The 26,237-nt window shown below is 37.5% G+C and overlaps 1 protein-coding gene across 2 annotated transcripts in view; it reads left to right on the top strand.

Annotated features, from left to right (window-relative positions):
• Positions 1-26,237, top strand: part of LOC127983645 (apoptosis-stimulating of p53 protein 1) — a 53,192-nt gene that overhangs the window by 14,665 nt on the left and 12,290 nt on the right. For both annotated transcript variants that reach the window (XM_052585845.1, XM_052585844.1), the window contains exons 3-10: positions 1,746-1,893; positions 3,607-3,726; positions 4,959-5,029; positions 20,211-20,312; positions 23,593-23,767; positions 24,365-24,561; positions 24,830-24,994; positions 25,174-25,363. In XM_052585845.1, coding sequence (XP_052441805.1) covers positions 1,746-1,893; positions 3,607-3,726; positions 4,959-5,029; positions 20,211-20,312; positions 23,593-23,767; positions 24,365-24,561; positions 24,830-24,994; positions 25,174-25,363 — 1,168 coding nt within the window. The remainder of the gene's footprint in view (positions 1-1,745; positions 1,894-3,606; positions 3,727-4,958; positions 5,030-20,210; positions 20,313-23,592; positions 23,768-24,364; positions 24,562-24,829; positions 24,995-25,173; positions 25,364-26,237) is intronic.

The following is a 26,237-nucleotide window of genomic DNA, read 5'->3' as shown; positions in this document are numbered from 1 at the left end:
TTTCAACTCTATGCACAAAAGAATGTCATTATGGTGTTTCTACATTTGACAGGTCTGCTTCAGCGCAAGAGCCCTTTCTTCTCCTACACACCTGTGTTTTGAACTGCCCTCCATTCATTTCAACAGAACATATCTGGATGCTTTGGAGGAAGGGAGCATTTGGATGGGTTTTGTAAGAATATAAATCTTTTGTGACATTATTTTTGTAATGTTTTCTGTTTCTAAATGACCTGAAAACAATCAACTTGACAGCTTAGTGTGTGAAAATTCTTTATAAAGTAATTTAAGTATTTTATCTCACGCGACTTGTGAAGAAAATGAAAAGACGAGGTAAATATATGTGAGCAGAATATTTGTGGTGTTTTCTAGCTGTAAATATTTGTCATGTACGAATGTGTATATTTAGGATACATGCTAGCTAGCTAGCTATAAAAAATAAGCCCTGACTAGACAGATTAGTCCACATATTTATACAATGTAATTTCCATTACAGAATATTATTAAAAACACTACATCATTTGTGATGTGATGGAAATGGTATCTGACTTGGTAACCAGTAATATATTACTCATATTAAACTCTTTTCAAACACACTTTTCTACCTCAGGCAAAAAGCACCCATAGCTGAAAAACACCCATTTATCAAGTTGTCTTGGACATACTTGCTTTTCTCTTAAGACTCAGCATCACACAAAGGTCAGGCTTACTTCTTATTTGGAATTATGTCAGGTAATGTGACACTTTAGACTTATACAGTGGGGGGAATATTTTTTTGATCCCCCGCTGATCAATTCAGAATTAGAGGATCAAATACTTATTTTACTCACTGAAATGCAAATCAATTTTGAACCTTTATATAATGTGCTTTTTCTGCAGTTTTTGTTTGGCATTCTGTCTCTATCCGTGAAAATATACCTACCATAAAAATTACAGACCCTTCATTTCTTCAAGATCAGCAGGGTGTCAAATAAATAAATATATCCCTCAATGTGTAACACATAAAAAGGTTTCTTCAGCCACGTGATCCTGATGTGCTTCTGTCTGTCTTGAAAGATGTCACGTGTCATACAGGCCGTATCACAGACCTCTGTTGTGACTGGTTGAGATGATTGTGTGATGTTGATGTAATGAATCTGTCGTTTACTCTCTGCTAAGCTGCGCAGTGACACATTTCATGAAGTGTCCTTTTTTTACTCCATACTCATATCAAGAATGGTAAAGGTACATTGTTTGGAATAGTGTGTTTGTTGAAATACTTGCGTGAAAGTGGCAGTACAGTACCATATAGCAGACAGTAGACGATCATGCTCTCCTCTTTTCATTAGGGAGCTAATGTTTACGTCACTCCTCTTCTTGATCTTCCTCTCTTCATTTTTGCATCAAACCATCCATCTCTCCTCTGTCACACTGCACTTAGAGCAGCACTAACAGCTCACCACACCTGTCAGTCACTATCAATCTGACAGGCCCAGGCTCCTCCCTCTGTTAGAGTCTGTTATAATTGAGGGGAGGGTCTAGAAATCTCATCAACAACCATAATGTGTTGTATAGTTGTGCTTCCTGTATCCAACAACTTAAGATGTAAAGTTATAATAACTAAATAGCTAATTAATCCATGACTGATGCCGTTTGAGTTGTTTTGAGCAATGTCACTGCCCCCTTGTGTACTTATGGGTGACTGTGAATGCCTGCTCTTCAGTCTTTGGTATGAAATATAAAAACCATTGTCTCTTTTTGTCTCCCAGATGATTTTAACGGTGTATTTGAGTGATGGGGAGCAGGCGCTGACAGAGGTGCCCATCACTCCAGAGACGACGTGTCGTGATGTGGTGGAGTTCTGTAAGGAGCCTGGAGAAAGCGGCTGCCACCTGGCCGAGGTTTGGCGTGGAAATGGTGAGTTCCCCATTATAACAATGTTTGTAATCTCATCCCTCTTTATCAGTTTATAACAAGTGAACACAGTAATTGTAGGTAATGACTGTTGCAGGATATGAATTAGTCTTTTATTGACTACAGTTCTTATACTCACATCGTCAATATTTTACACTTTTTAAAGCACTCAGCCTTTCTTGAAATCATTTGTACAGACTCCAGTATCCTCTGATTTTCTCACCTTCCCACTCTGGCGGTTTCTTTCAGTAAAAAACATTCGGTGCTTTTATTCTTTCAAAGATGCTCCCAAATCTGGCTGCAAAGAAAAACACGCTCACTTAGTCCTTTCAGACATAACTGCTACTTCTGTTCTGACAGATGGGTCCATTTTTTCCCCTTCATTTTTCCATTTCCCTTGATGATAGTGATTTGTATAAACAGCTGTGTGCCAGAAATGTTATCTTTACTCAGGGAGCCTCCTTTCACAAGGCCTTCCATCAGCACTTTGTCCTTTCATCTTGAAGTGCATCTGTCATTGAAATTGTGATGAGCCAAGTTATTTTACAGCAGGTGATGGATCACACAAGATTCGACCTTAGTGTTTAGTTACTAAGTGGATATTTTGCCAAATCTTTTATTGTGTTTTTTTAGCGGTTTAGGCTTTTCTCTGAGACTCTCAAAATATCTATTATTTAATTGATCATTAAAACATTCACAACTTCATTGAGCAGTTCATTCAAAAATCATTATTCAGTTATTAATTACACATCCTCATGTCATTTCAAATCTGTTCAACTCAAATTCCACACAACCTAAGCGTTGATGCTTCAAAAAGTAAAAAAACAATAGTTTGTAAAAGTAATCCATATGGCAAACGGAAACTCAACCTCGTTGGTTGTCACGGGTCAATCAAGTATGGCTAAGTTTCCATTTAGCATATTTCGTTTGCTCTATTTATGTGAATAAAACATAAATGAAATCTGTTTATCAATAAAGCAAGCGTGTATCTTCCGAAAACTTTGATTTTAACTAACATCTATTCATATGGATTACTTACACAATGTCTTTATGAAATAATTTGATGCTTCTTAATTTTGGTTAAGCATCCACCTAGCAACCACCTTAGCAACTATTTTGAAACAACCACCCACAACATCGTAGCATCATGGCTGTGACTTTTACATGAGTAAAAGATTGTCAACCTTTTTTACATTTAGCTGAAACATCTGGCTCCAGGTTTTTAGGTTAAATTTGGCTGCTCTTTCTTTCTTCATTAATGTTGCAGAGCCTGTGTGTGTTTCTGATATTCTCCACTTTCATACTTTCTTCTGTTTTTCTGTCTTTTTATCCGATTCCCCTTTGGATGGTTGCCAGGCTTCCAGATGTCCCTTCACCTGTTAGCAATATCCAAATTTTGTTTTTCCCCCTCTATGTCTTTGTTGCCCACCCAGCCCCACCACAGTCTTCTGGCTGGACGCCACGTTTGATTCAGTTTCATGTCTTCTTTGTTCTCTTGATCTTGTTCCTCTGTTCTTTCTCTTCAGGTGTGTCTTTAAGTGTGTAACACTTCTCAGCAGGAGATGATCTCTTTCCTGCTCGCTCTGTGAACACACTATCTCCTCATCTTTTTACAATTTTTTTTTTCCAGAGGAACAAAAAATTATGTTTCTGACCTTTCTAAAATAAGAGTGGCTTGTTGTTTTAATGCCATGTCTTATGTTTTCCCCTCTCCAGAGCGAGCCGTACCCTTTGACCACATGATGTATGAGCACTTGCAGAAATGGGGCCCCAGAAAGCAGGAGGTGAAGTTTTACCTACGCCACGAAGACTCGCCCACTGAAAGCAGCGATCAGGGTGAGAACACTCCCACTTGGCTGGCTACAGGCCACGTCTCGCCCACTGCCGCTCTCCTCTCATTGGCTGAAAGTGGCTGAATGTGTTTCATTCCCTTTTCAGTGGCCTTCAAAATGAGAAAGAAAGAGACAAGCACATCCTGGCTGAACAATGCAGAGTTCTGTTCCCGATTCCTTTATGTTGTGCTTTTTTTTTTTTACAAAACATATGATCTCAAAGTAGCTTTGAAAGTGTCATTGCCTTCAAATTACAGTGAGCAAGGCATTGTCAACTGGGAAAATAGTACCACAGTTAAATCATATCAGATACCATATTTAAGTGATATAGTTGAAATGAACTCCAAGCATATCTCAAACTGAGAATTAATTAAGCTACAAAAATGCACAATTTTTTCAGCACTGCTGTTGTGATTTAAGTAATGTGTTACTGGTTATATAATCAAACACCTTGCTTCGCCTCTGTACACACTCACCTTTACTGGACATGTACAAACACATTCAGACAGCTTATGTGTAACTAATTACTTTCAAATTGAGACTATTATAACATAATGAAACTATTGCAAAATGGAAATTTAGAAAATGTTAATTGCGCAATATTTCAGGCTTATTTTTCATCATCTGTGAATTTATTTGATTAATTGGATAAAAATAACCTAAGGTAGATGAATCCTGGTTATACTATTGTTCAATGTTTAAAATCTAAATAAATGAATACATTTAAAATATAGTTACATCTTATATTACAAAAAAAAAGTTTATTCACTGTTTTAAATCAGAAGGGACAGATTAAATCACTGATTCATCTGTGCTGTCTGTGTATGCGTCCAGATTGCTTATGTGTGGAAAGTATAACACAGGCTTAATGCTGCTATATGTATGTGATTCTTTTTAGGGGTGTTTTCTCCATTTCTTTATCCCATCATTCTGTTCACATCCCAGTGAGATTTTTCCTATCATTGTAGGCAGGAGTAGCTTGTAGTGAGTGTCTACACGGATTAAGGCATAAACCTGAAGCCCCGTGTGTGGGAGGGGAAAAAGTGGAAATAATCCACTAAAAGCACAAGCTCCTTTCCCAGTGTCACATGGCAATAACAGACGGGCTTTTAAACTTCTCCTCCAGTCTTGTGAGGATGTACATAGATGCTTTTTGTGTTCATTCATGATTATATTTCAGAACTGAAAGTGTTTTTTTGTTGCTAGAATCATTGTATTTTATTTATCCACTCTTAGGGAGCCAGCAGTCTCAGGAGCAGCCCAGCAGGAGAGGAGGAAGCAGCTCAGACACGAACAACGAGAACGGGGTTAGTTCATATCACATCCTCATCAAAATCTGGGCCTTCTTTTTTCTAATCTTAGCATTGTGGTTATTCCAAATGCAGCCTAGGGGGTTGAATTCCACTTGCTTATATTATCTAATGCTTTTCTGCTTACTGTAATGCAAAATAGCAGCTGCAAAGTTCTGGCTGAAATTGACACTCTTAAGTACCGAAGCGTTTCGATCACGTCACGTTATTCAGTTCTTCTCTCTTAACCCGAGCCAAACGCAGCCAGATCTGTCACGTCCCAGAATCACTCACCATTTTCTTTCATATAAGCATTTGTCACATCACTCATTCTTTTTGTGATCGGCTTCCTGCAAAGATTGGTCCACTGAGCTCGTCTCCTCCGACCATCTGGAGCAGATTTCAACAGGGGGAAAGCCAGGCTCCAGAAAGCGGAACTAATTCCACCTTTAGGGAGAAAGATGACTGTAGACCACCAGCGTATGGAACAAGAAGATACATGCATTTGAGGGATAAATGCATTTATGCTTTTTTTCTTTTGTACAGCTGTCTTAGTCTTCAGAGATGGAGTGAAGGCACAGGTAGTTGGTCCGTGTGGGAGCTGATTAGTGATGCTGTTGCCACCCAGGCATGAAGTCTCTTCAGTCTCTCAGTGCTTAGCACACACTTATTTCTGACAGGTGCTGCCTTCCTGTAGGGACTGTTACACAACACACCTGTCTGCCTGTTTTTTCAGGTACCCATATGGCTCTCATTTTGACTCTGTTTGTGAATCAAGAGGGGTTAACTTGTATTGCTGTGGCATTTTGGCTAGACTCGCCAATGACTCTGAACATTCTTGATATAATTTGATTAAATGGTTTAGTTTGACAACCGAGGATTAATTTGCCATCTGTACTGAAGAAACAGAGGGTGAGACAGAATGATAATTGCTCTGCCATTATAATAGTTGACCTGAAAGAGATAGCGGATTGTATAAGATAATGATAATGAAGCTAAGAATGCTTGCGTCACATTATAATTTCTGTTCCGAGATATTTTGGAGTGTATCAACATAACAGCAATAAATATAATATACTGTTTTATCGTTACTGGACAAAATTTTACCTTACCTAACGTCAAATAATTCTCCTTGATTGTGATGACGTGCTGTTGTCCCCTGACTGATTTTGAGCCTCAGAGTACAGATAAAGGGCCGTTCACACCAAGCATGATAACTATAAAGATAACGATAAAGATATAGTTCCAAAAATCGTTCTCAATATTAAACAGCGGAGTCCACACCACAACTATAACGATAAATGCAAAGAGAAACGATATCGTTGGAATCACTTTCAGAACGATTTTCTTTTCCTGATGAACGATAAAAACATTGGCAACCAATCAGAATCAATCCTGCTGTAACGAGGTCGAGAATTTAAAGCAGCAGACGCGCGTCCGCTTAGAATACACAGACAATATCGTTCGCTGGTGTGGACACTAATATTGTTATCTTTATAGTTATCTTTGTAGTTATAGTTCTTGGTGTGAACGGGCCTTAAGACACACTCCTGTCATATTTCGCAACAGCTGTTTTTTTTTTGGGGGGGGGGGGGGGTTGTTTAATCGGATTTCTCTGGCCTCATCTTAGTCTGTCTACTTCTAAACATGAACAGTCCCAAAGAAGAAGCCCATCCCTGTACTTAAAGTAATATCCTTACCTCCCTAGCCAGCATTCAAGGCAAGTCATCACTGGCACACAAACACTGTGCTGATTCTGTGTGTGTGTGTGTGTGTGTGTATGAGATTCTTTACAACCTCATAACACCTTCTCTTGTGTTGTTATTCGTTTCGTGATATAACAGAGGATCATCCTCGTGGTTTTACAGCAGGGCTGTTTTTTCTGTTCTAACTTCTCTGTCTTTCTGAAGATGTTTATCTCTCTCTTACACACACACACACACACACACACACACACAGCTTTCACAGTAGGGTAAATCCCTGAATGTGTGGCCACTGGCCAGCCTGTAAATGGGAACATTTTTCTCCTTATGAAATAGTGGGTGGCCCCATTTCTCTCATTTCCTCTCGTTGTCACTCCATCTGTTTTCTTTAGCAAGAGTCTCCTTTCTAACCGCGTGCAGTGTCAGAGGGTCACCGTGGCCCTGTCTGCAGTGGAGCGTGGCGGTGCATACTGGGACCTTCAGTCATCTTTGTCATTCCCCTCTACTTGTTCATTTTGTCTCCTTTTTCGTTCCATCACTCCATCCCTGCACACTTCACTCATCTACACAGCTAGGGCTGACTTTGTGCCCCAGGGACAGTCTAAAAGGTAAGGAGGCCTATGCTCTCAATGCATAAAGAGACCGTCCTGCTCAAGATCTCTTTTCAATAATACATTTCTGAACAGCTCAGGCTCCTAATGCATTGCTATGGTTGAATCTGTGTGTGGTCCATTGTACTTGGAAAGTAATAAGAGCTGTCAGTCTTTCTCTTCTGTTGAGTCTTTGTGATAGATTAAGTGGGTAATAGGTTGGTCTGTGGTGTGTAATTGAGCTAGAGCCACTGCTTATATAGGAAGACCATGTCCGTCCATCACACATACAGAGTTATGAGCTCCAGAACACTGAACTGTGTGGGCAGATCATGTTTTATAAAGTTGAAGCTGTTCCTCTGTGTGGGCAGATACTCTCTCCAGGGCTTTACATGTTCCAGGATTTGCTGTTTCTTCACTCATCTTTATTCTTTTCATCATGAATTTTAAGTATTTAAAATGTCTCTTGATCTTTTATTCTTTTAGTTTCTACCTTATTTTCTCCACTGAAACAATTATGCATTAAGGTGTGAGCTTTAACGCAACTTTATGATTTCAGGTTTTTTGTTGATTGCTTGTTAGTTTTTGGTGTTTCTCATGAGTTATCCAGTATGTTTGTACACAGGGATTAAAGTTTTCAGTCGCAACAATGGATTTTCGTCAATTGGAAAAAATGAGGGGAAAAGAAACATGTAGCGTGTTGTTGTTGTTATGCCGGTACACCAAAAATCATCCCCGTCACCGCTTCTAGGTGATAACATAATGACAGCACTCACATCATTCACAGTCGGGTTATTAGCAGAGAACACAGAGCAGGACTTGAATTTCGGTGTGGTATTGTGGCTATAAATGATAATTCTACTCATTCCCGCAGGTTCCGCGCTTATTGCGTGATAACAGATGAAGGAATGTATCATTTTCATGTGCTTTTGAGTTTTGAGAACTCACTTGGGTGCTTTCATTTTTCTGTGCGCCCACAGAACGCGATAATTTGTGTGACAGCTTTTAATAGTTGTTAAGGGAGTTTGCAAATGTGATTGATTTAATACAACAGTTCAATAAACAAGTACTTCCTGTACTTTGCTCTATTTCTTCAACGTAAATAGTTCCAAATATAGTAACAGGTCAGATGCTTCGCATCTCTAAAATCAAAAACACAGAGAAAAAAAAAGAAAGAAAAAAAAGAAAGAAAATGATAAAAAAAAAAAAAAATAAAAAATAAGCCCTGATATTAGACAATAATACTAGGGATGCAACAATAACATTTTTTCAAAAAAGTTCAGAGTATCTGCCGATACCGATCCAATCTGATACAGTGTTTTTTATTTTCAATGTAGAATTTCTATAGTTCTTTGTGTTGACCTGATCATCACACTTTTGTTTGTTAAACACAATCTAGTATATATATATAGACAACTTAATTTTAAGGATAAATAACAACTGAAAAAAATATATAATCATAACCTATGACAAAAATACTATTATAAACTAGGTAAGTGGTTAATTCAGCAGCAAAAGATCACAGGTGCACAATAATATTATAAAATCTAGTTAAACATTTATTTATTTTATTTATAAATAAAAGTGAATGTCTTAATCTGGTAAAATGTTTAACATTGCTCTTTGTATTGTTGTAAAACACATTCATGCAAAAAACAAGTAAATAGACTACATTTCTATATAAGTATATTCTTTAAAATTAACATAGTGCATGAAAACTTTTTGGTGCTTAGTCATGTTTTTGTGCCTTTCGTGGGGCTCAACAATAACACAGAATAGTATGCGCACAATTTCGGATTTGGATCAGTCCCCGCTGACCTATGCATCCCTAAATAATACTAGCCTGATAATAATAATATGATGATGATAATAATAATAATCCTCTTGATGTAGTCACGGGCATGATGCATGATACTGTCTTCTATAGGAATAACCCTAAAGAGCAATCAGTATCACTACCCAGTCCTGTTTAGTGTTTATTGTTGTGGATAATGTGGTCATGATAGAGTTACGTCTTCACAGCCCTGGTATTCTAAAGCAGGGGTTTTCAAACTGTCGCAGAATGGAACAAGGTGGGTCGCACAGTCACTTGGCTGCAGCTAAATTTGCATTTCAATGACACACCCACTTATACAGTTCAGTCTAGGGCTGCACAATATAGTCTACTATAATTAATTACAAATTGCAAATCCTTAGTGTGTTTTTTTTTTTTTTTTTTTTTGCAATTAAGTCCGTGATTTAAGACATGCGACAAGATATTGCTAAACATTTATTTAACCGTTGCAAAAGTAAATTTCTTACTGAAGTAGATTTGTCATCTCGTTTTTTTGTTTATTTAAAATGAGACACATCTGTTTATTATTTTTACCTATTTCGCAATTATTTGAATCTCCAAACTGATTTAGGTAGTTCTGCTCTGGGGGGGAAGTCATGCCTAATGGTTAGAGAGTCGGACTCCCAATCGAAAGGTTGTGAGTTCGAGTCCTGGGCCAGCAGGAATTGTGGGTGGGGGGAGTGCATGTACAGTTCTCTCTGCACCTTCAATACCACGACTTAGGTGCCCTTGAGCAAGGCATCGAACCCCCAACTCCCCGGGCGCCGCAGCATAAATGGCTGCCCACTGCTCCGGGTGTGTGTTCACAGTGTGTATGTGTTCACTGCTCTGTGTGTGCGCACTTCGGATGGGTTAAATGCAGAGCACAAATTCTGAGTATGGGTCACCATACTTGGCTGAATGTCACGTCACTTTCTTTTCTTTCTTTTCTTATGCTTTTCCACTCTCCCCTACACACACAGAAGGACCATGAATGCATTTTCTATGCTGAACCCCCGTGATGAGTTTAACAACATTTGCAGCGCAGATTACAGTTCACTGCAAAGTGCAGTTTCACTTTTTATAGATGTTTCATATTTTAACGTCTGAAAACAAATAAATTAAAACTTAAATATTAGTAGTGAAATTTTACAGTTGTACTCTAAAATAAAATTATTTTTCTTAAATAATTTCTAAGATTAGGCTTAAAATAATTTTAATATTAAATAGTTTTTTTATCTAAAATATTTTGAGTCGTCGAATGGAAAAGTTTGGGAACCCCTGTTCTAAAGTATAGCTTATCATAACATTGATTTAATGTCTTTTACATCCTCTCTTAAGATTTGTACAGCTTTCAGGCCAGTGCCGATAAATGTGTGCCGGTCTAATTCTTAATGTGGAAAGCGGATTATGTGTTTGCTTCCTCCATGCCAAGAGTCACAGCTGAACATGCTGTCCATGTGGGTGCAGTCTGTGAAGTGATGAAGGATGGATACTTATATCGCTTGACTTGTTATAAAACTCCTTGGTTGTGCATCATATCATCAAAATCATATTTCTGTCAAAAGATGAGATTAACTTTTATCTGATATTTCACCAGCCAGCTTTGATTAATGTTCTTTGGTAAAATGTAACATTGCATCCTAAGCAGCTTTGATTGAGAAACACTGCCCTGCAGAGATGCAGTATTTAATGCCAGAGTTTGTCCCGCAATTTATTTTTTTAATTTTGAAGACGATTTAAATACGAATGTTCTGCATGTTCATTTGATTGCCAGAAAATACAAAACACAAAGTTTGTGAAAAAAATATTATTTATTATTATTTATTCATTTTATAAGTTTACATTTGGAAAAGCTGTGCTTCCTGCATAAACCTGCCCCTGTTGGTTTGGCAGTAGCTTGCTTGCCCTACACAGTTACCTTGTTTAATTTCTTAATTCAAGTTCTATATTTTTTGTTCTATTTGTGATCAATTTATTTATAATAAGTGAAGTTTAGTCTTAAGTACATTGATGTCAGACTCATTTTGAATAATAAAGGTGTATTGTTAGATTGTTTAATACCCGCCCTCCACTACATAGGCTTATGTTTGTCCCATCATTATAAGTGTTTGAGCACCACATTTCAGTTCAAAATCATTGCAAAAAATTTGTGCGTGTGTGTATATATATATATATATATATATATATATATATATATATATATATATATATATTCTGTTTATGTAGACTATATATTGTATTCTAAATACAGTACCAGTCAAAAGTTTTAACATACGAATGGGAAGTGTGCCCAAACTATTGACTATACTGTCCTATAATATAGCTTACACACAAAAAATAGTGTCTGATATATCGGTATCAGTCTTTATTTACTTCCTTTTATCGGTATCGGCATCAGCCCCAAAAAACCCATATCGGTCGGGCTCTACTTTCAGGATTGCTGATGTATTTAGGCAGCCATCTTTTGGAGAGTCTGGTATGTGGTTCACAAAATCTCTAAATTGGCTTTTTAGGAAATAGGATTTTCCCAGGCTTCCATCACTCCAGATTTGAAGCCTCTGGAAGGTCTGTAGCACAATATCTATAGTACATGGCCCTAGAGTCCAAGTTATTACCCACTGACCTGCTTCCTTTGTCCTCTACTGAATAAAGTGCTTTGCGGTAGTGACCAATAATGCACATAAAAGCTGTCAAAGACAACAGAAGTACACTGTAGACTTGCGTGGCATAAAAAAACACTAATAGACTAATAGAATGATGGTGAATGATTTGCAGATCCTGAGCACCACTGACAAACATCTAATATTTTAAAAGTAGTACTGCTGAGTGCTTTAGCGTACGTGTGATCAAGAATCTCGAAAGCAGAAGTAAAAAAACAAGTGTGCATTTTATAGGCAATTTAAATGACGGTTATGTATATTATATTAATAGTAGGGATGCACCGATGTATCTGCCACCGATATTTATTGCCCTTTTTTGACAACCTTCGGCATATTGGCTACATAATGAGAAAGGCCGATATAACAAACTGATGGTTTATTAATTAACTGCTAGAAGGCACTGAGCTGTATATTGTCTGTTGCATAATTGTAGTGCTGCTGTCTGCACTTTAATGCTGATCAAATAACAAAAGATCGCAAACTATACTTGAATATAGTCTTTTATCCAAAGAGACTTACAGTGCATTCAGGCTATCATGTGTTCCCGGGGCATCGAACACCCAACCTTGCGCTTGATAAACTAAAACTAAAATGAACTAATGATGAACTAAAAGAAAAACAAAATAACTTTTGTAACTTTTCGTAACTCCCAAAAAAATCACCATAAGAGCTAAGCAAAACACAGCATGAGAAGTGCACATTAAACTCTCTCTCTCAGTTGTATTATCATGAACATATAGCAAATTACACAAAACATATATTAAAACTAACAGTAAACAAATATTTTCAGATCTCATGCCTTTTTGGGGGGTGCTTAATAAACTGAAAAACTTTAAATCCAAAGTATGCAGTGAAGTGTTATTTTACATTTAGCTTACTTTATTTCTGTTAAAATCTGTATTGGCCCCAAAAAATCCTATTGGTGCATCCCTAATTAATGTTTCAGCATGTTAACATCATTATATGGCTTGAGTTAAGGTAGTCTATCTTCTGAATTAAAGTTTATTGCACAGATTGAAAGCGTGAATCCCATATCTCTCCGTTTATGGGCATTTGTGTGTGTATGCGGGGGGAGGGGTGCGATTTTTAGAATAATAATCGAATAATTCCCAGCAATCTAATATATAATCAAATAATATAATTATTTTATTATATATCAAATAATCTAATAATAATCCAGCAATCATATAATAATATGCCCATTGATCATAGCATTTGGCACGGTCGCCTGTGTGTTGCCTATGTAGTATAGTCCCACCCCGTGATAATGATTTGCAGCTTTCCGTTTAGACATCAGAAATTCAAATGCAAAAGGAATTGCGATTCCATTTGTGTTCTGGCAGGTTACATGTGTAGCAGAAATGAGTCGAATCAGACAAATCAAAGAGTCTATCAGAGCTGTGTGCATTGAAACGAGAGCCGAATTCCTCAGGAAGTCATAAATCAGTTCTAGTGCCACAAGAACCAAGCAAGATAACCAACCAACCAACCAACTTGTTCACACAACAGCTTTCAACATTAACACCAATAGAACAATTATTAACAATTTTAATTCGAAGAAGAGATTGTCAAATTTATTGTTCGTGATTGGAATGCAACGCTGGACATCACATGTAAACCCAGGAGATCAAGCTAAATACTTGCATTGACTTCCCCCCCCCAGCCAGTGAAACCAGACTGAAATTCCTAAGGGGGAAGGGCTTTAAACCTTTGTCTTCACAGAAAAGTCCCTTTGCCAGAGAATGGCAAAGAAACTGCTTTTTATACATTATATATGGACCAGAATGAACTCAAAAAAGACTTATGAATGAATCATTCCATTGCTTAACTCCATATTCATTTATGTGTAACCCACACATTTGACTATCATGTATAATCACTTATTGTGTATGTCTTTTGATAACTATAGGATACCTAGTCATGTCTAGTATTCAAATAATCGCATTTTCTTGCTTGATATTGTCCTGACAATCATTTATTTGTAAAATATATCATAATCATGTTATAGGAATCATGTCCAAAATTAGACCCTGTGAGGCAAGAACCACATGCTTGGTAAGATAAACAATGATTTATGATACCCCAGACCCCAGGACCATATCTGATTGGTCAAGGCAACATTTGAGGGGTGGCCAACAAGGAAGTTTAAAAACTTTGGACACGCTTTTAGTCAGCTTTTAGTTCTAGTCTAGCTGCTGCTATTAGCCATGTCGGCTTTTAGTTCTAGCATTGCTCGTGCTATCAGTCATGCCTGCTCTTAGCTTTTAGCTTGTAGCTTTGCTACCTAGCTTTAGCTTGTAGCATCTAGCCATGCGGTAGTCATCATTGTTCTTTGAGCGCGGTTCCAGCGTGCCTGCCTGCTGCTACTATGAGAAGGAACACAACCTAGTCTCGTCAAACTTTATTGCTTTTCTTTTCCGTTTGAGAGTTTCGTGTTCTGAGTTAAGTTTTGTAACGTCCATTCAACTTCAACCAGCGAACACGACTCTGCACTTTCAGCCAACGCCCAACAACCACGGGCTTCCCAAGACGTCACTTCAGAGACTGAACTTCCAGCCAATCAACGACCTCGGGATAGCCCTTTCACCGAGGCTCCTTCTTCACAGGAGATGCAAGTAACTTTACCTCCAGACTGTGACCTTTACTGGTGTATCTAATATAATTTTAACCTCATTGAGGAACTCAATGCGAGCGCTAATTACGTGATTGATGGTTGTTCATGTCTATGCAATTTAACGTATTGCTGTTAACTTGGGATTCCATATTTCCATTCTCTTAAACTCATCTTTCCCTAACTTTCGACCTTCCTGCAACTTGTGTGAATGTGTGTGTGCGTGCGTTTATGTGTTAGATTAGTTTATATGTCTTAGATTTATCTAATAAAGCCTTATTCATATTGAAAAGAGAAGTATCTTGTGTTTTGTGCTTACAAGTTAATGTCTTAAACTGTCGATCTTGTTACTGTGCTAATTGATAGTGTTTTCACTATAGTTTGGATATTAGTATCCAGCGCAGATTTGATGTTAAACGGCTCGTTCACTGAACCGCAGGCGTGTCTCCGTGAGCAGCCGTGAAACAGTGATTCTGTTCAAATTCCCTTTAAAATCTTAAATGATTCCCTTTGAGCTAAATTGACCTGTTTCCCTTACACATGCACGATGCAGAGAGAGTGAAAAGGCAAATGTGGTAATTAATATTGCTATTTAAAGGGGTCATATGATGTGATTTAAATTTTTCCTTTGGAGTGTTACAATTTCTTGGTGCATAATGAAGATAAAAGACTAAAGTCTCAAATCCAAAGAGATATTCTTTATAAAAGATTCGTCCACACCCTCCTAAAACTGCATGTTCTAACAACCCCCCACATCTCTATATGGGAAGATTTGCATAACGCCGCCCAGATGTTCATGCAAAGAAAAAGGCATACCTTTTATTCTCGTTGTAATATTTTTGTTGCCGCTGCTGCCATGTCGTATAGATGCTGTGTGTTTCACCGTGAAAGCGAAACTACTTTGTTTGGCCTTCCAAAAGTGGATGATATTTGCTTTGTCATACCTGGAGCTGATCCGTGCTGATTCCTGAGGAAATGCATCAACTTTGCACTGTGGATCACCGGATCGGCTTTCACCATGAATGAAGCAGAGTCCATCCCTGGGTCATCACATGTGGTTGCCACAAGCCCAACGGACGCTCTTTCTAGAATCCACTGGCCTTACCATTCTCAAGTCAGCCCACCTGTGCTCACTCAAGCTGGCCTCCGCCTTCTCTAGGCCACCGGCCTCCGCCCACTCAAGGCCACGGTGTGTGACTCTGTTTCGTTGAGAAAGCATAACTACTTTGTTTGGCCTTCCAAAAGAGGACACGACTAGAAATCATGTTTACATCATGTTTATAATGGGTTTTGTGTTTGTCTTGTCGCTCTGGCCGTTTTACATAAATTTTCAATGGAGGGACAGAAAGCTCTTGGACTAAATCTAAAATATCTTAAACTGTGTTCAGAAGATGAAAGGAGGTCTTACGGGTTTGGAACGACATGAGGGTGAGTTGTTAATGACATAATTAGAATTTTTGGATGAACTAACCCTTTAAGGGGGATAACATTTCTGTCACACACTTGAGGTATTGGGCCAATCATAATGCACTGGATAGCTGGCCAATTAGAGCACACCTCGCTTTTCAGACTGATGAGCCTTGTAAAAATCTACGCGTTTCAGAAGGAGGGGCATAGATGAGAAACCATAATGTACAGTATGTAGAAAATAATGTGTTTTTTGAACCTTTAACTACAAAGACATTTCACAAAATACACCATAAAATGTTCTTTTTAGCAGCATCATATGACACCTTTAAATATGACAGGCTCATAACTCGTAAGACATGGGAAATACAGTTGCAAATTGACTTTGCTTTTTCATTTGGAATGCGAAAATGCTAACAGTAATGGAAGCTTTGCAATTGCATTTGGATTATGTCACAGTTTATGCGCCCACATTTGGAAAATGCAATTGAAAATACAATTTTCAATTCCTTTTGAAAAAAAGTCCTGAATATTTCTTCTTTATTTGACCTCATAGGGCTGATTATTGTTTTAACAAGCATTGAGTTTCTCCCACAGTTGAATGATCTCTTACACCTTCCCTAGAGATCCACGGCCATATTTGTACAACCGTGCTTGGTAAAAAAGGATACAAAAGTGTGAGAGCAGGCAAGATCATGCCATGCAGTCCGACTGAAGGGTATTCTCCACAGAATATCAGAAGAGACCGAGTAGTTTTTTTCCTCTGCAGAACCACCTCAGAAATGGATAATCAAATCAGTCTGTTGTATGTCGCTCCTTGTGCCACATTGCCATGGAGATGGGCTCTTTACAACCCATGTGATGTGTCCATACAGAGTTGCCTGTGTGGGTAAACAGAGCCTGACACAATTGGCCTTTAAGCCATGAATCATTCCCTAGCAAACTGAGTCAAGTCATTTTGACTTTAATGAAATTTGGAGATCTGCCATGGAGCTTGTGCTTATGGGAACTGCACACAAATCGTTATTGATCAAGCCTTGAGTATTTTGTGCTGAGGGAAGCTGAACTAAAAAAAACAGGTAAGTGTTGGTCTTACAAAGTTGTTTCAAAGTTGATCATTTACTGAAATGTTGTTTCTAAACTGGTGTCTTCATACACATTTGAGCTAATAGGCGTAACCGGTGTTTGTAATGTTGTTTGGTCTATCTGATATATATAGCCTGTTTTAGTCTCAAGAAAAGCCATGGTAGTGGAGAAAAGTTCAATCCCTCACCCTGATTTGAAATGACAGTTGATTTGATCCAGACCTGATTGGTCTTTCTGCTCCAGGCAAAGGCCACTTTTTTTTCCTCAGCAGTCGCTAATAATTAATTGAATTGAAGGGACAGTTTTGTATCGGCAGAGCACAAGCACAATCTCTTTGGACTTGTATTACACTTCAAGTGACCTCTTCAGCTCTATTTGATTGTTGTTTGACTGGTAATTTTTTTTTTCACTTGACTCACTTGCTTATGAGATTACACACATGTAATTAGAAAGCCAAAGGTAAATGTGGCAAAGTAATTAGGCAAATGCAAATATATTTTCTACCATTCAAATGTTTTTTTGTTTATATGTAAGCATTTTTATTTGGTCAAAAGAATAAAAACAATATTATTATAAAATATTACAATTTAAAATGACTTTTTAAAAAAGTTTTCTTTTTGATTAATACATTAAAATGTAATTTATTCCTCTAGTAGCAAAGCTGAATTTTCAACATACTTTAGTCTTCTGTCACACGATCTTTAGTCCTTCAGAAATCTGAAACATTTAATGTTATCAATGTTGAAAACAGTTGAACTTATATTATCTTATATTTTTATGCAAACGTACAGGATTCTTCAATGAATACAAAGTTCAAAAGTTTTATTTTTTATTAATTGTAACATTATAAATGTCTTTACTGTCTATTTTGAAACATTTACGTCCTTGCTGAAAAAAAGCGTTAATTTCTTTCAAATGTTATATTATTATTGGTATTGTTATTAATATAATAATTTCTGTTGTTTGTACATGCTGTTAGTTCTATTATGTAGTAACATGTTTTTTTTTTTGTACAAAAAAGCAGGTGAGCTTGACAAAGAAAACTGTTTTCTATGATGTCACATATTACTCTGTGTACACCTTATTTTTCTAACCTCCAGTAGCTAAAACCACTCTTATCTTAATAGATTTTGTAATTATATTGGACTGTAAAAACATGGGTGATTTAGGAGGCAATTTTCACATGTAGTGATTTAAAGCATAGAGATCAACAAAAAAAAAAAAAAAAAAAAAAAAGAAAAGAGAAAAGAAATTGTGAGACATGAGCATTGACTATGAGATAATTAGAGATAATTACAATTACATGTTTTCCACCATCACATCATTGTGGAAAAAATACTACCCATGAATTATGGAAATAGATCATGGGATTAACTTGGATAATAATAGATTTAGCCATTGGCTGTAGGTGACCTGGCAATACCACGTCCACAAACATCACAACAGTATCTTTCTCATGCTGTGCGCTCATGCATGTTAATGTTAATGCTGATAGATTGCCATTGAATTCTGTTCCATGATGCATTGATGTGGGTGGCAATTTTTGTCAGAAAAACTGCTCTTCTGTTGAACTTTGTTCATTAAAGAATCCAGAAAAAAAATCTAGCATGGTTTCCAACAAAAATATTAAGCAGCGCAACTGTTAATGTTGTTAAAGAACCTCTAACTTTAACACTCACTATTCTAATTCTATTCTTTAAAAAAATCTAACTACCTTTCTAATCTTTTTGTATTCTATTTTCTTTTCATTTATTATGCAATTGTATATGTATGTGTGTGTGTAAAGACCTATAACTAGCTTGCTCAATTCTTTTATTTTTTATTCTATCTGTTTTCTTTTTATTTATTATATTAGTTAAAATCCCATGCTACGTGTACTGTGTTAACCTAACTGAGACTTGTTATAGCACTTATATATCATTGCTCTTTTTGTTGTTTTTGATTGCTTCCACTGTCTTCATCTGTAAGTCGATTTGGATAAAAGTGTCTGCTAAATGAATAAATGTAATGTAATGTAAATGTAAAGAAAAAAATGACCAAATCAGCATATTAGAATGATATCTGAAGGATCATGTGACAATAGAGACTAGAGTAATATTACTGATAATTCAGCTTTGCATTACAGGAATAAATTACATAGAAAAACAAAACATCACAATCTCACTGTTTTGTATTTTTGATCGAATAAATTCAGCCGTGGTGAGCATAAGAAAATATAAAAAAAAATTACAGAACCCTAAACTTCTGAAAGGTAATGCATAGTGTTTTGTTGTTGTTGTTTTTTTCAGTTGAAAATAAATTATTGCCATTTAAATTATTTTGAAAATGTGGAATTCTAAAACTTGAAACATTTAAGTTTCTGGGTTGCTAATTAAATACCAGAAGATGTTTAATTTTGACATGTTGTAGTTAACACTGGCAAAATTGATGAACTTATTTGACTCCAACTTATGTGCCTGATTTCTCCTAGTCCATACAGATGACCTTAATGACTGACCCAGCTTCAACCTTAAACCGTGTGTGAGTGCACTTGTATGGCTTTTGCTTAGGATAGCCCAGAAACAAAACAGACTGCCGGCTTTTTAGGAAATGGAAGAATTGCTATATTGCCACAGACAATAGAAGATTTGAATTTCATGGGAACTTTTGCACAGCATGAACCAGGTTTTAAATGGTGTTCTGCTTCAGATTTGACTGAGCCATTCTAAATGCCTTCATTTTATTTCATAACTATGTTTTATATTCCATGTTCACATCATGTACCGTGCCGCGTTGAATCATCCTCAGTACTGCTTGATTGCTCTAAATGCCAGTCTATCACGGCAGTTGCTATCTGAGTATTTTGTTGCCTTTAATCTTTGCTACACGGCAGTTCTGCTCAGCTGCCATGGTGACACTCTGGCGACAGCTGCGGTAAAGGACAACTTGCTCTTATCTTCCAGAATGCAGAGTGACAGAGTGGGATTCTGGGATGCATCTCCGACACAGGCCTGTTTTAGACCTTATTCCTCTTCATGATGAGCTTAGCAGGTCTACACTAACATTAGCACTCCTGCTATAATTAAGCTCTTAGTGTTTACTTGGCCACAGGTCATTTCACACCCAGCTCTCACTACAATGAGCCCTGCAGATACATGCTTGTGTCTGTTTCTCACAGTCTTCTGTGTCATTTATGGCTGTGGAATTAAACCAGTCATCTTTGAATCCTTGTTTGTGTGCATATACTTTGTTATTGTCCTGACTGCCCCTCCTCTCTCTCTCGCGCTCTCTCGCTCTCCCTCGCTCTCTCTCTCTCTCTCTCTCTCTCTCTCTCTCTCTCTGTGTAGGTGGGAAACCCTCGCGTGGAGCTCACTCTTTCAGAGCTGCAGGAGATGGCCACTCGTCAGCAGCAGCAAATTGAGGCCCAGCAACAGATGCTTGTCGCTAAGGTAACATGCTCAGATGTGTCCTTTGATGGGCATCTTTTTATAGATCATTGTTTTCATCTGTGTGGGGACTAGATGCAAATATTTCTTTCAGTTAGAATTTGCAGTTGAATTAAACAGTGACATTCATTTACTTACTGTCGTTAAAGTGGCATGGTTGCTATTTTGATTTGAATGCTTTTATGCTTTTTATATTTTTGTATAGCCCTTAAGCAGACTTTGTTTTGACTGTATTGTGGGATTTACCAGTAATTGGCAAATCATTTTGAGTTTTTTCATTGTTTATTGGTCTGCATTTGTCCTAGATAGAACTGAACTGGCAGTTGTGAAATGCACAAGTAGCTAGGAGGTGAACGTTAGGATCATTGTACACTTTGGAGTTATTTTTCAGATAGTGTGTAGTATGTGAGAGTCTATGTTGTAAATCAATTGTCAGTTAATGTATAACTTTATTATTTAGTGTTAGGAGGTGAACGTTAGGATCATTGTACACTTTATTTTTATTTTTCAGATATAGTGTAGTATGTAAGAGTCTAGGTTGTAAATCAATTGTCAGTTAATGTATAACTTTATTTATTATTTACTGTTAGTACTGTTAGAAAATGTGAAATCATTTTCACTAGTGGTTTCAGGCTTTTGTAGCCCACTGTTTTGTCAATTGTGTTTTTAGCATAATGCAATTAATATTTTTTGCTTAGAAAGTTTGACTCCAACTATAGATATGAATATTTTCTCCGGTTGTTATCAAATCAAACATTGGTGTTAATACATTGACATTGTATGTTTCTATTTTGGGTATTGTGGATGTTCAGCATATGAGCAATACCTACATTTCTAACAGAAGTTACTAATCCTTTTTTTTATATATATACTCTTAGTTCATGTCAGCTCATTAAATAACACAGCTGCAACTTTTGATTTTAAGAATGTGTTATTAAATATCGGAATTATCTAATATTAATAAATGTTTAGAAGATTTTTTTAATTGGCAATTTGTTAACTAATGAATTAACTAATGTTAACTAATGAAGCCTAATGTAAATTGACCGAACAATTAAAGAAATCAAAACACAGTTAAACGTCTCATCCAAAAGACGGTGCTTTTTTACAGTGTAGTTAGACACTGGGGCATTAGAACCCACACAGACCACAGGGTGAGCACCTCCTGCTGGCCTCACTAACTCCTCCTCCAACAGCAACCTAGTTTTTCCCAGGAGGTCTTCCGTCCAGGTAATAATAAATAATCAAGCTCCTCTGGCTCCTCCCAGTGGTCCTTTTGCCATTTGCAGAAATATATCGCTCCCATTAAGAAACAACCAATCAGAGCTGTGGTCCGTAACTTTGTTTGTGTTCAAAATGTAGAAAAATTTATATAATAAGCGAGTACACCATGAATCCATTTTCCAAACCGTGTTTTTAGCTTGTCCTGAATCACTAGGGTGCACCTATAATAAGTGTTTATATTCGGACTATTTTAGATTGCTTAAGGGGTACCGCGGCGGAGTAACCCAGTACCTTTGTGATTCTTCATAGACATAAAGAGAGAGAAGTAGTTCCGGCTACGATGTTCTTCCGCAAGACGCAAGCAGTTCTGTTTATTAACCGCTAGAGCGTCAAAAGTTACCTACTGCAGCTTTAAAGTGTTTTTTGTTTCGTTTTTGTTACACTTAAATATATTTTAAAAGTGAAATGTTTGTTCATATTTGTGATATGCAAATAACTAATTAGGTCATTTTTTCTGAGAAAAAACAAAGTGTATTAATGGGTTAAGTATCCCTGTAATTATTCAAAACAGCTGCTTGTTGGGTAAACCTCTAACTTTGTTTATATCATTGTGCAGTGTTATTAGATGTTTTAAGTTACTGACCTCATCTTTGTTTTCCTCAGTGCCATTTATAGGTCATTACAGCAGGTTGTTCTGACCATTATAGGGGCTTTAGTTATGCCAACCACAGGTGGGAAGCTGAACCAAAAAATGGCAATTATGTAGCAGACTACTCTGACATGCTTTGTATCCCGTGGCAGGCATTTTCCCTCCATGCTAGCACTAAATTGCTTTGTTTCTTCATTCAACAAAAAACAACGTGTGGAATCTATAGTCACACTTACAGACTGTTCTGGGATCAGCCCCAATGAGAACACAGATCTCAGAGCTGTTGGATTAATATTGCTGTGAGTCGATGTGCTGTGATGACTCTGAGCCTCCAGTCATTGAAAGTCCACCATGTGCTATTTTTAGTTTTCTCACTCACTCTGAGACACTGTTTCCATTTCACTGCATCTGTTTGTGTTCCCTGAAGATGCCTTTTTTTTTTTTTTAATGATTCAAACAAACAAACAAAAAAAGCCTAATTGCTATTATTTTTACTTAGTTTCACTTAAGTCAGCATTGTAAGCAGCATCTTTTCCTGAAGGACTACTGTTGCTCTTTGTAGCAAATGTCTCCATGCTTGACATTGACAGTAAATCACTAGGTTGTCTATCTTGTGCTGTATTTCGACAAAAAGACAGGATCGTATCATGTGGTCCTGAATGCACTTTACTCAGTTAGGGAACTGCTGATGCCCCGGGCTTAAACAAGCTGTGCTCAACTAATGGCACTGACCTTACAGGCTCTTTATATGTAAGCCCAATAAGATACAAAGATGCAAACTCCTCACTTATCAGTGAAAACTCACCATTCTGAGATCCATATATGTCACCTATAAGATTTGTGTAGATCCAATGAGAAAGTGTTTTTGGCGGTAGTGGGTGTAGGGTCTTTTTACAGTACCATTAGTACCAGTACTTGTAGTCAACCACTTTTAAACACTCCTGTGTGTTTTTGCATGCTCTGGTTTCGAATTACAAAACCACAAGTTTATTTATGCGTTTTTGCAGCATTGAGTATTGTAGCCAATCACAGGCATTTCTGTTGAAAGCAATGGCCAGTCAGAGGTGTTGGCGTGGTTGCGGGTCTTTGTCGCCTTTTTCACTCACGATGAGTTTGCATCCCTGAGTTTCCCCCACGATGAGTTTGCAGTCAATGGCATCAACCTTATGACAAAAATTACTTAACCACACACAACACATCTACCCAAGTGGCACAATCAACATATCATAAATACTAACAAAGGAAAAATGTGTAATGGACACGTAGTTTTTGCATTTAATGAAGAAAACATCACGGAGGTGTAAAATAAAGAGATACTATAGATTGTTTAAATGTCCCTGGCAATGTTTTATTTACATTTTCCACTGATCTTTTTTGTATGCTCATGTTCTGTATGTATTCTGCCCATAGGAGCAACGGTTGCGCTATTTGAAGCAGCAGGAGCGACGGCAACAGCAGGCTGTGTCTGAGACTGAGAAACTACAGCGGTTAAAGGAGAGGGTGGAGAGTCAGGAAGCCAAACTCAAGAAGATCCGTGCCATGAGGGGCCAAGTGGACTACAGCAAAGTCATCAATGGCAACCTGTGTATGTGCAGTACTTGCTTGACAACTGACTGACAGATTGCTTCATGTTAGCTTCTGCATGTGAGAGAGCACTAAGCTTCCAATTGCAACTGCAATCACATGTACACTTAAAAACACATGCCTTAAGGGTCAGGATTAGGTCTTTGCTAGTTTGTGAATTGTAATGACCTCGCATAATGCCAAATTATCCCACATACACAGCTCCAGATGGGATGGGATGAGTCTTTTAAGGGCTGTGTTTAGAATGAGATTTGAGAATGAGATCAGTACTTCATTGCTGTATGGTATAGATTTTCTACTTTTTTTTTAGTTTTAACCCACAGCTGGGTTGTTTATTCATGTTGTGCCAGCATTTAGGCTATATTATGTTGTTGACAAATGAAGACAATAAAAGTCAGTTTTACTGTATAGAATATATCTGTTTAGCCTGCTAGTTTTGCATTATGCAAGAGCTCCTGTACAACATGTGCAGTCACACATTGCATATTTATTGAACATTAAATAGTAACCCCATAGTAATGGAGAAAGTATGTCGGCTCATGTATGCCTGTGTTTGCATGCAAGTGTACATGTGTGTAACTCAGCTGTGGTCTGTTAGCCGCAGAGATCGAGCACATCAGCGGGCTGTTCCAGGACAAACAGGCAGAGCTGCAGGCAGCCGTCTTGAGGGTGGATCAGCTCAGCCAGCAGCTGGAGGATCTGAGGAGAGGCAAACTAAATGGCCTGCAGACCCTCGGGGGTCAGGTCACTGGCACCGCTGCCCTGGAGCTCCGCAAACTGTACCAGGAGCTGCAGGTATGACCACACACTCAAATCAAGAGTTTAATTTCATTCAAGAGATTTGTTGTGGTGATTTTTCACCATAAAATATTCAAAGAACCTAGACCACTTTTAATAATGCATTTTCTTTTCTTTTTTTTTGCAACAAAGTTTTCTGCAAATAGGGAGTGAAATGTATAAATGATCATTTATTATTCTGTGTATGTCTGTGTTACTACTATGTGCCTGTCATTTCTATCAATTATAATACTGATAATTTCTTTGCTGTTTTTTTCCCAATCAGATACGCAATAAGCTGAATCAGGAGCAGAATAGTAAACTTCAGCAGCAGAAAGAGCTGTTGAATAAGAGAAACATGGAGGTGACACTGATGGACAAGCGTATCAATGAGCTCAGAGATCGACTTTACAAGAGAAAAGCTGATGCACGTCAAAAAGAAAACCTTCCAGTAAGGCCAAGAGATTGGATCACTCATTCACGCTTCCTAGTTTAATTTGCTTGTTCAGAAACCAGACATCTGGAGACCAAACCTGGAGCTTCGGAAAGATTTTACATTTCAGATAAGCTAATTTCCTTTTTTCCATTTGTTTACTTTTTTCCCATTTTTCCTTTCCCCACTTCCTGTAGCTGAACAGAGTAAATGGTCCTCCCTCTCCCCAGCCGGCTCCCGGAAACACCGGCCGTGTGGCTGCTGTGGGACCTTACATCCAAGTCCCGATGCCAGGCAGGCAGGAGGGTTATGTAGTGCCCCCTGAACCTCTCAAACCTCAGTCACTGGGTGTTAACACCCCACCCAACCATGCCCGCTCCAAATCAGGTCAGTCCATAAACACTGATGTCTACATGATAACGTCATACATTTATTTGGAATGAGATTGTACCAAATAAATGGTACACTCTTTGCCTATGTATTTCAATCCTACATTGTGAGTCATCATACAAAATCTGCAGTATAGTAACACTTTATTTGCAAATATGGCTGCTTTGATCAGTCTTTATTTAGGTCTACATTTAGTCTTGCACATCCAGACTTATCAGCCAAGTCAGCTGATTTCTGCCAATAATGCTCACTTAGCCATTTAAAGTAAACAACCACTTTTTTTTTTTTTCTCACTTGATGTTTGTTCAATTAATTGTTAATAGACCAGCAAGCAATGAAGTGTATTCAGATAATGCTGCAATGATCTTAGAGCATTTGATCACCCAAAAGTAACAAGCACCAGTTATTTGACAGACACAACTTATAAAGCAATAGTTATGCTTGCCATAGCTTGCCTCAAACAAAAAAAAACGTTTTGAAGGATCTGATGATCTATATATATATATATATATATACAAAAATAATCCATCCACTAGTCTCATGTCAGTAATTTTGTGATGGACTGGCAGTATTCAGTTTGAAAGCATGTCTAAAGCCCAAAGTTTACTTAAGTTTTGACATAAACACTTAATGTCTGCGTAAATCTAAACGGCATATACTGCGTTTAGTATCCTTATATGAACATCGGTACTTTGTCTGCCCCGTTTCTCTCAAGGAGTTATGACTGAATAAATGTCTTTGTACTAAAATTGCAGGTCTCTCTTTGCTCCTTCAGACAAGCGTTCATCAACACGGGCATCTGTTGTTGTAGTCTTAAATAGTTTGTTGTTGTACTGACTCTTTCATTTCTGTTTTGACTGTGAAACAATGG

Source organism: Carassius gibelio, chromosome B20, assembly GCF_023724105.1.
Source record: "Carassius gibelio isolate Cgi1373 ecotype wild population from Czech Republic chromosome B20, carGib1.2-hapl.c, whole genome shotgun sequence".
NCBI classification, from domain to species: domain Eukaryota; kingdom Metazoa; phylum Chordata; class Actinopteri; order Cypriniformes; family Cyprinidae; genus Carassius; species Carassius gibelio.
This window is presented reverse-complemented; position numbering and strand designations above follow the sequence as displayed.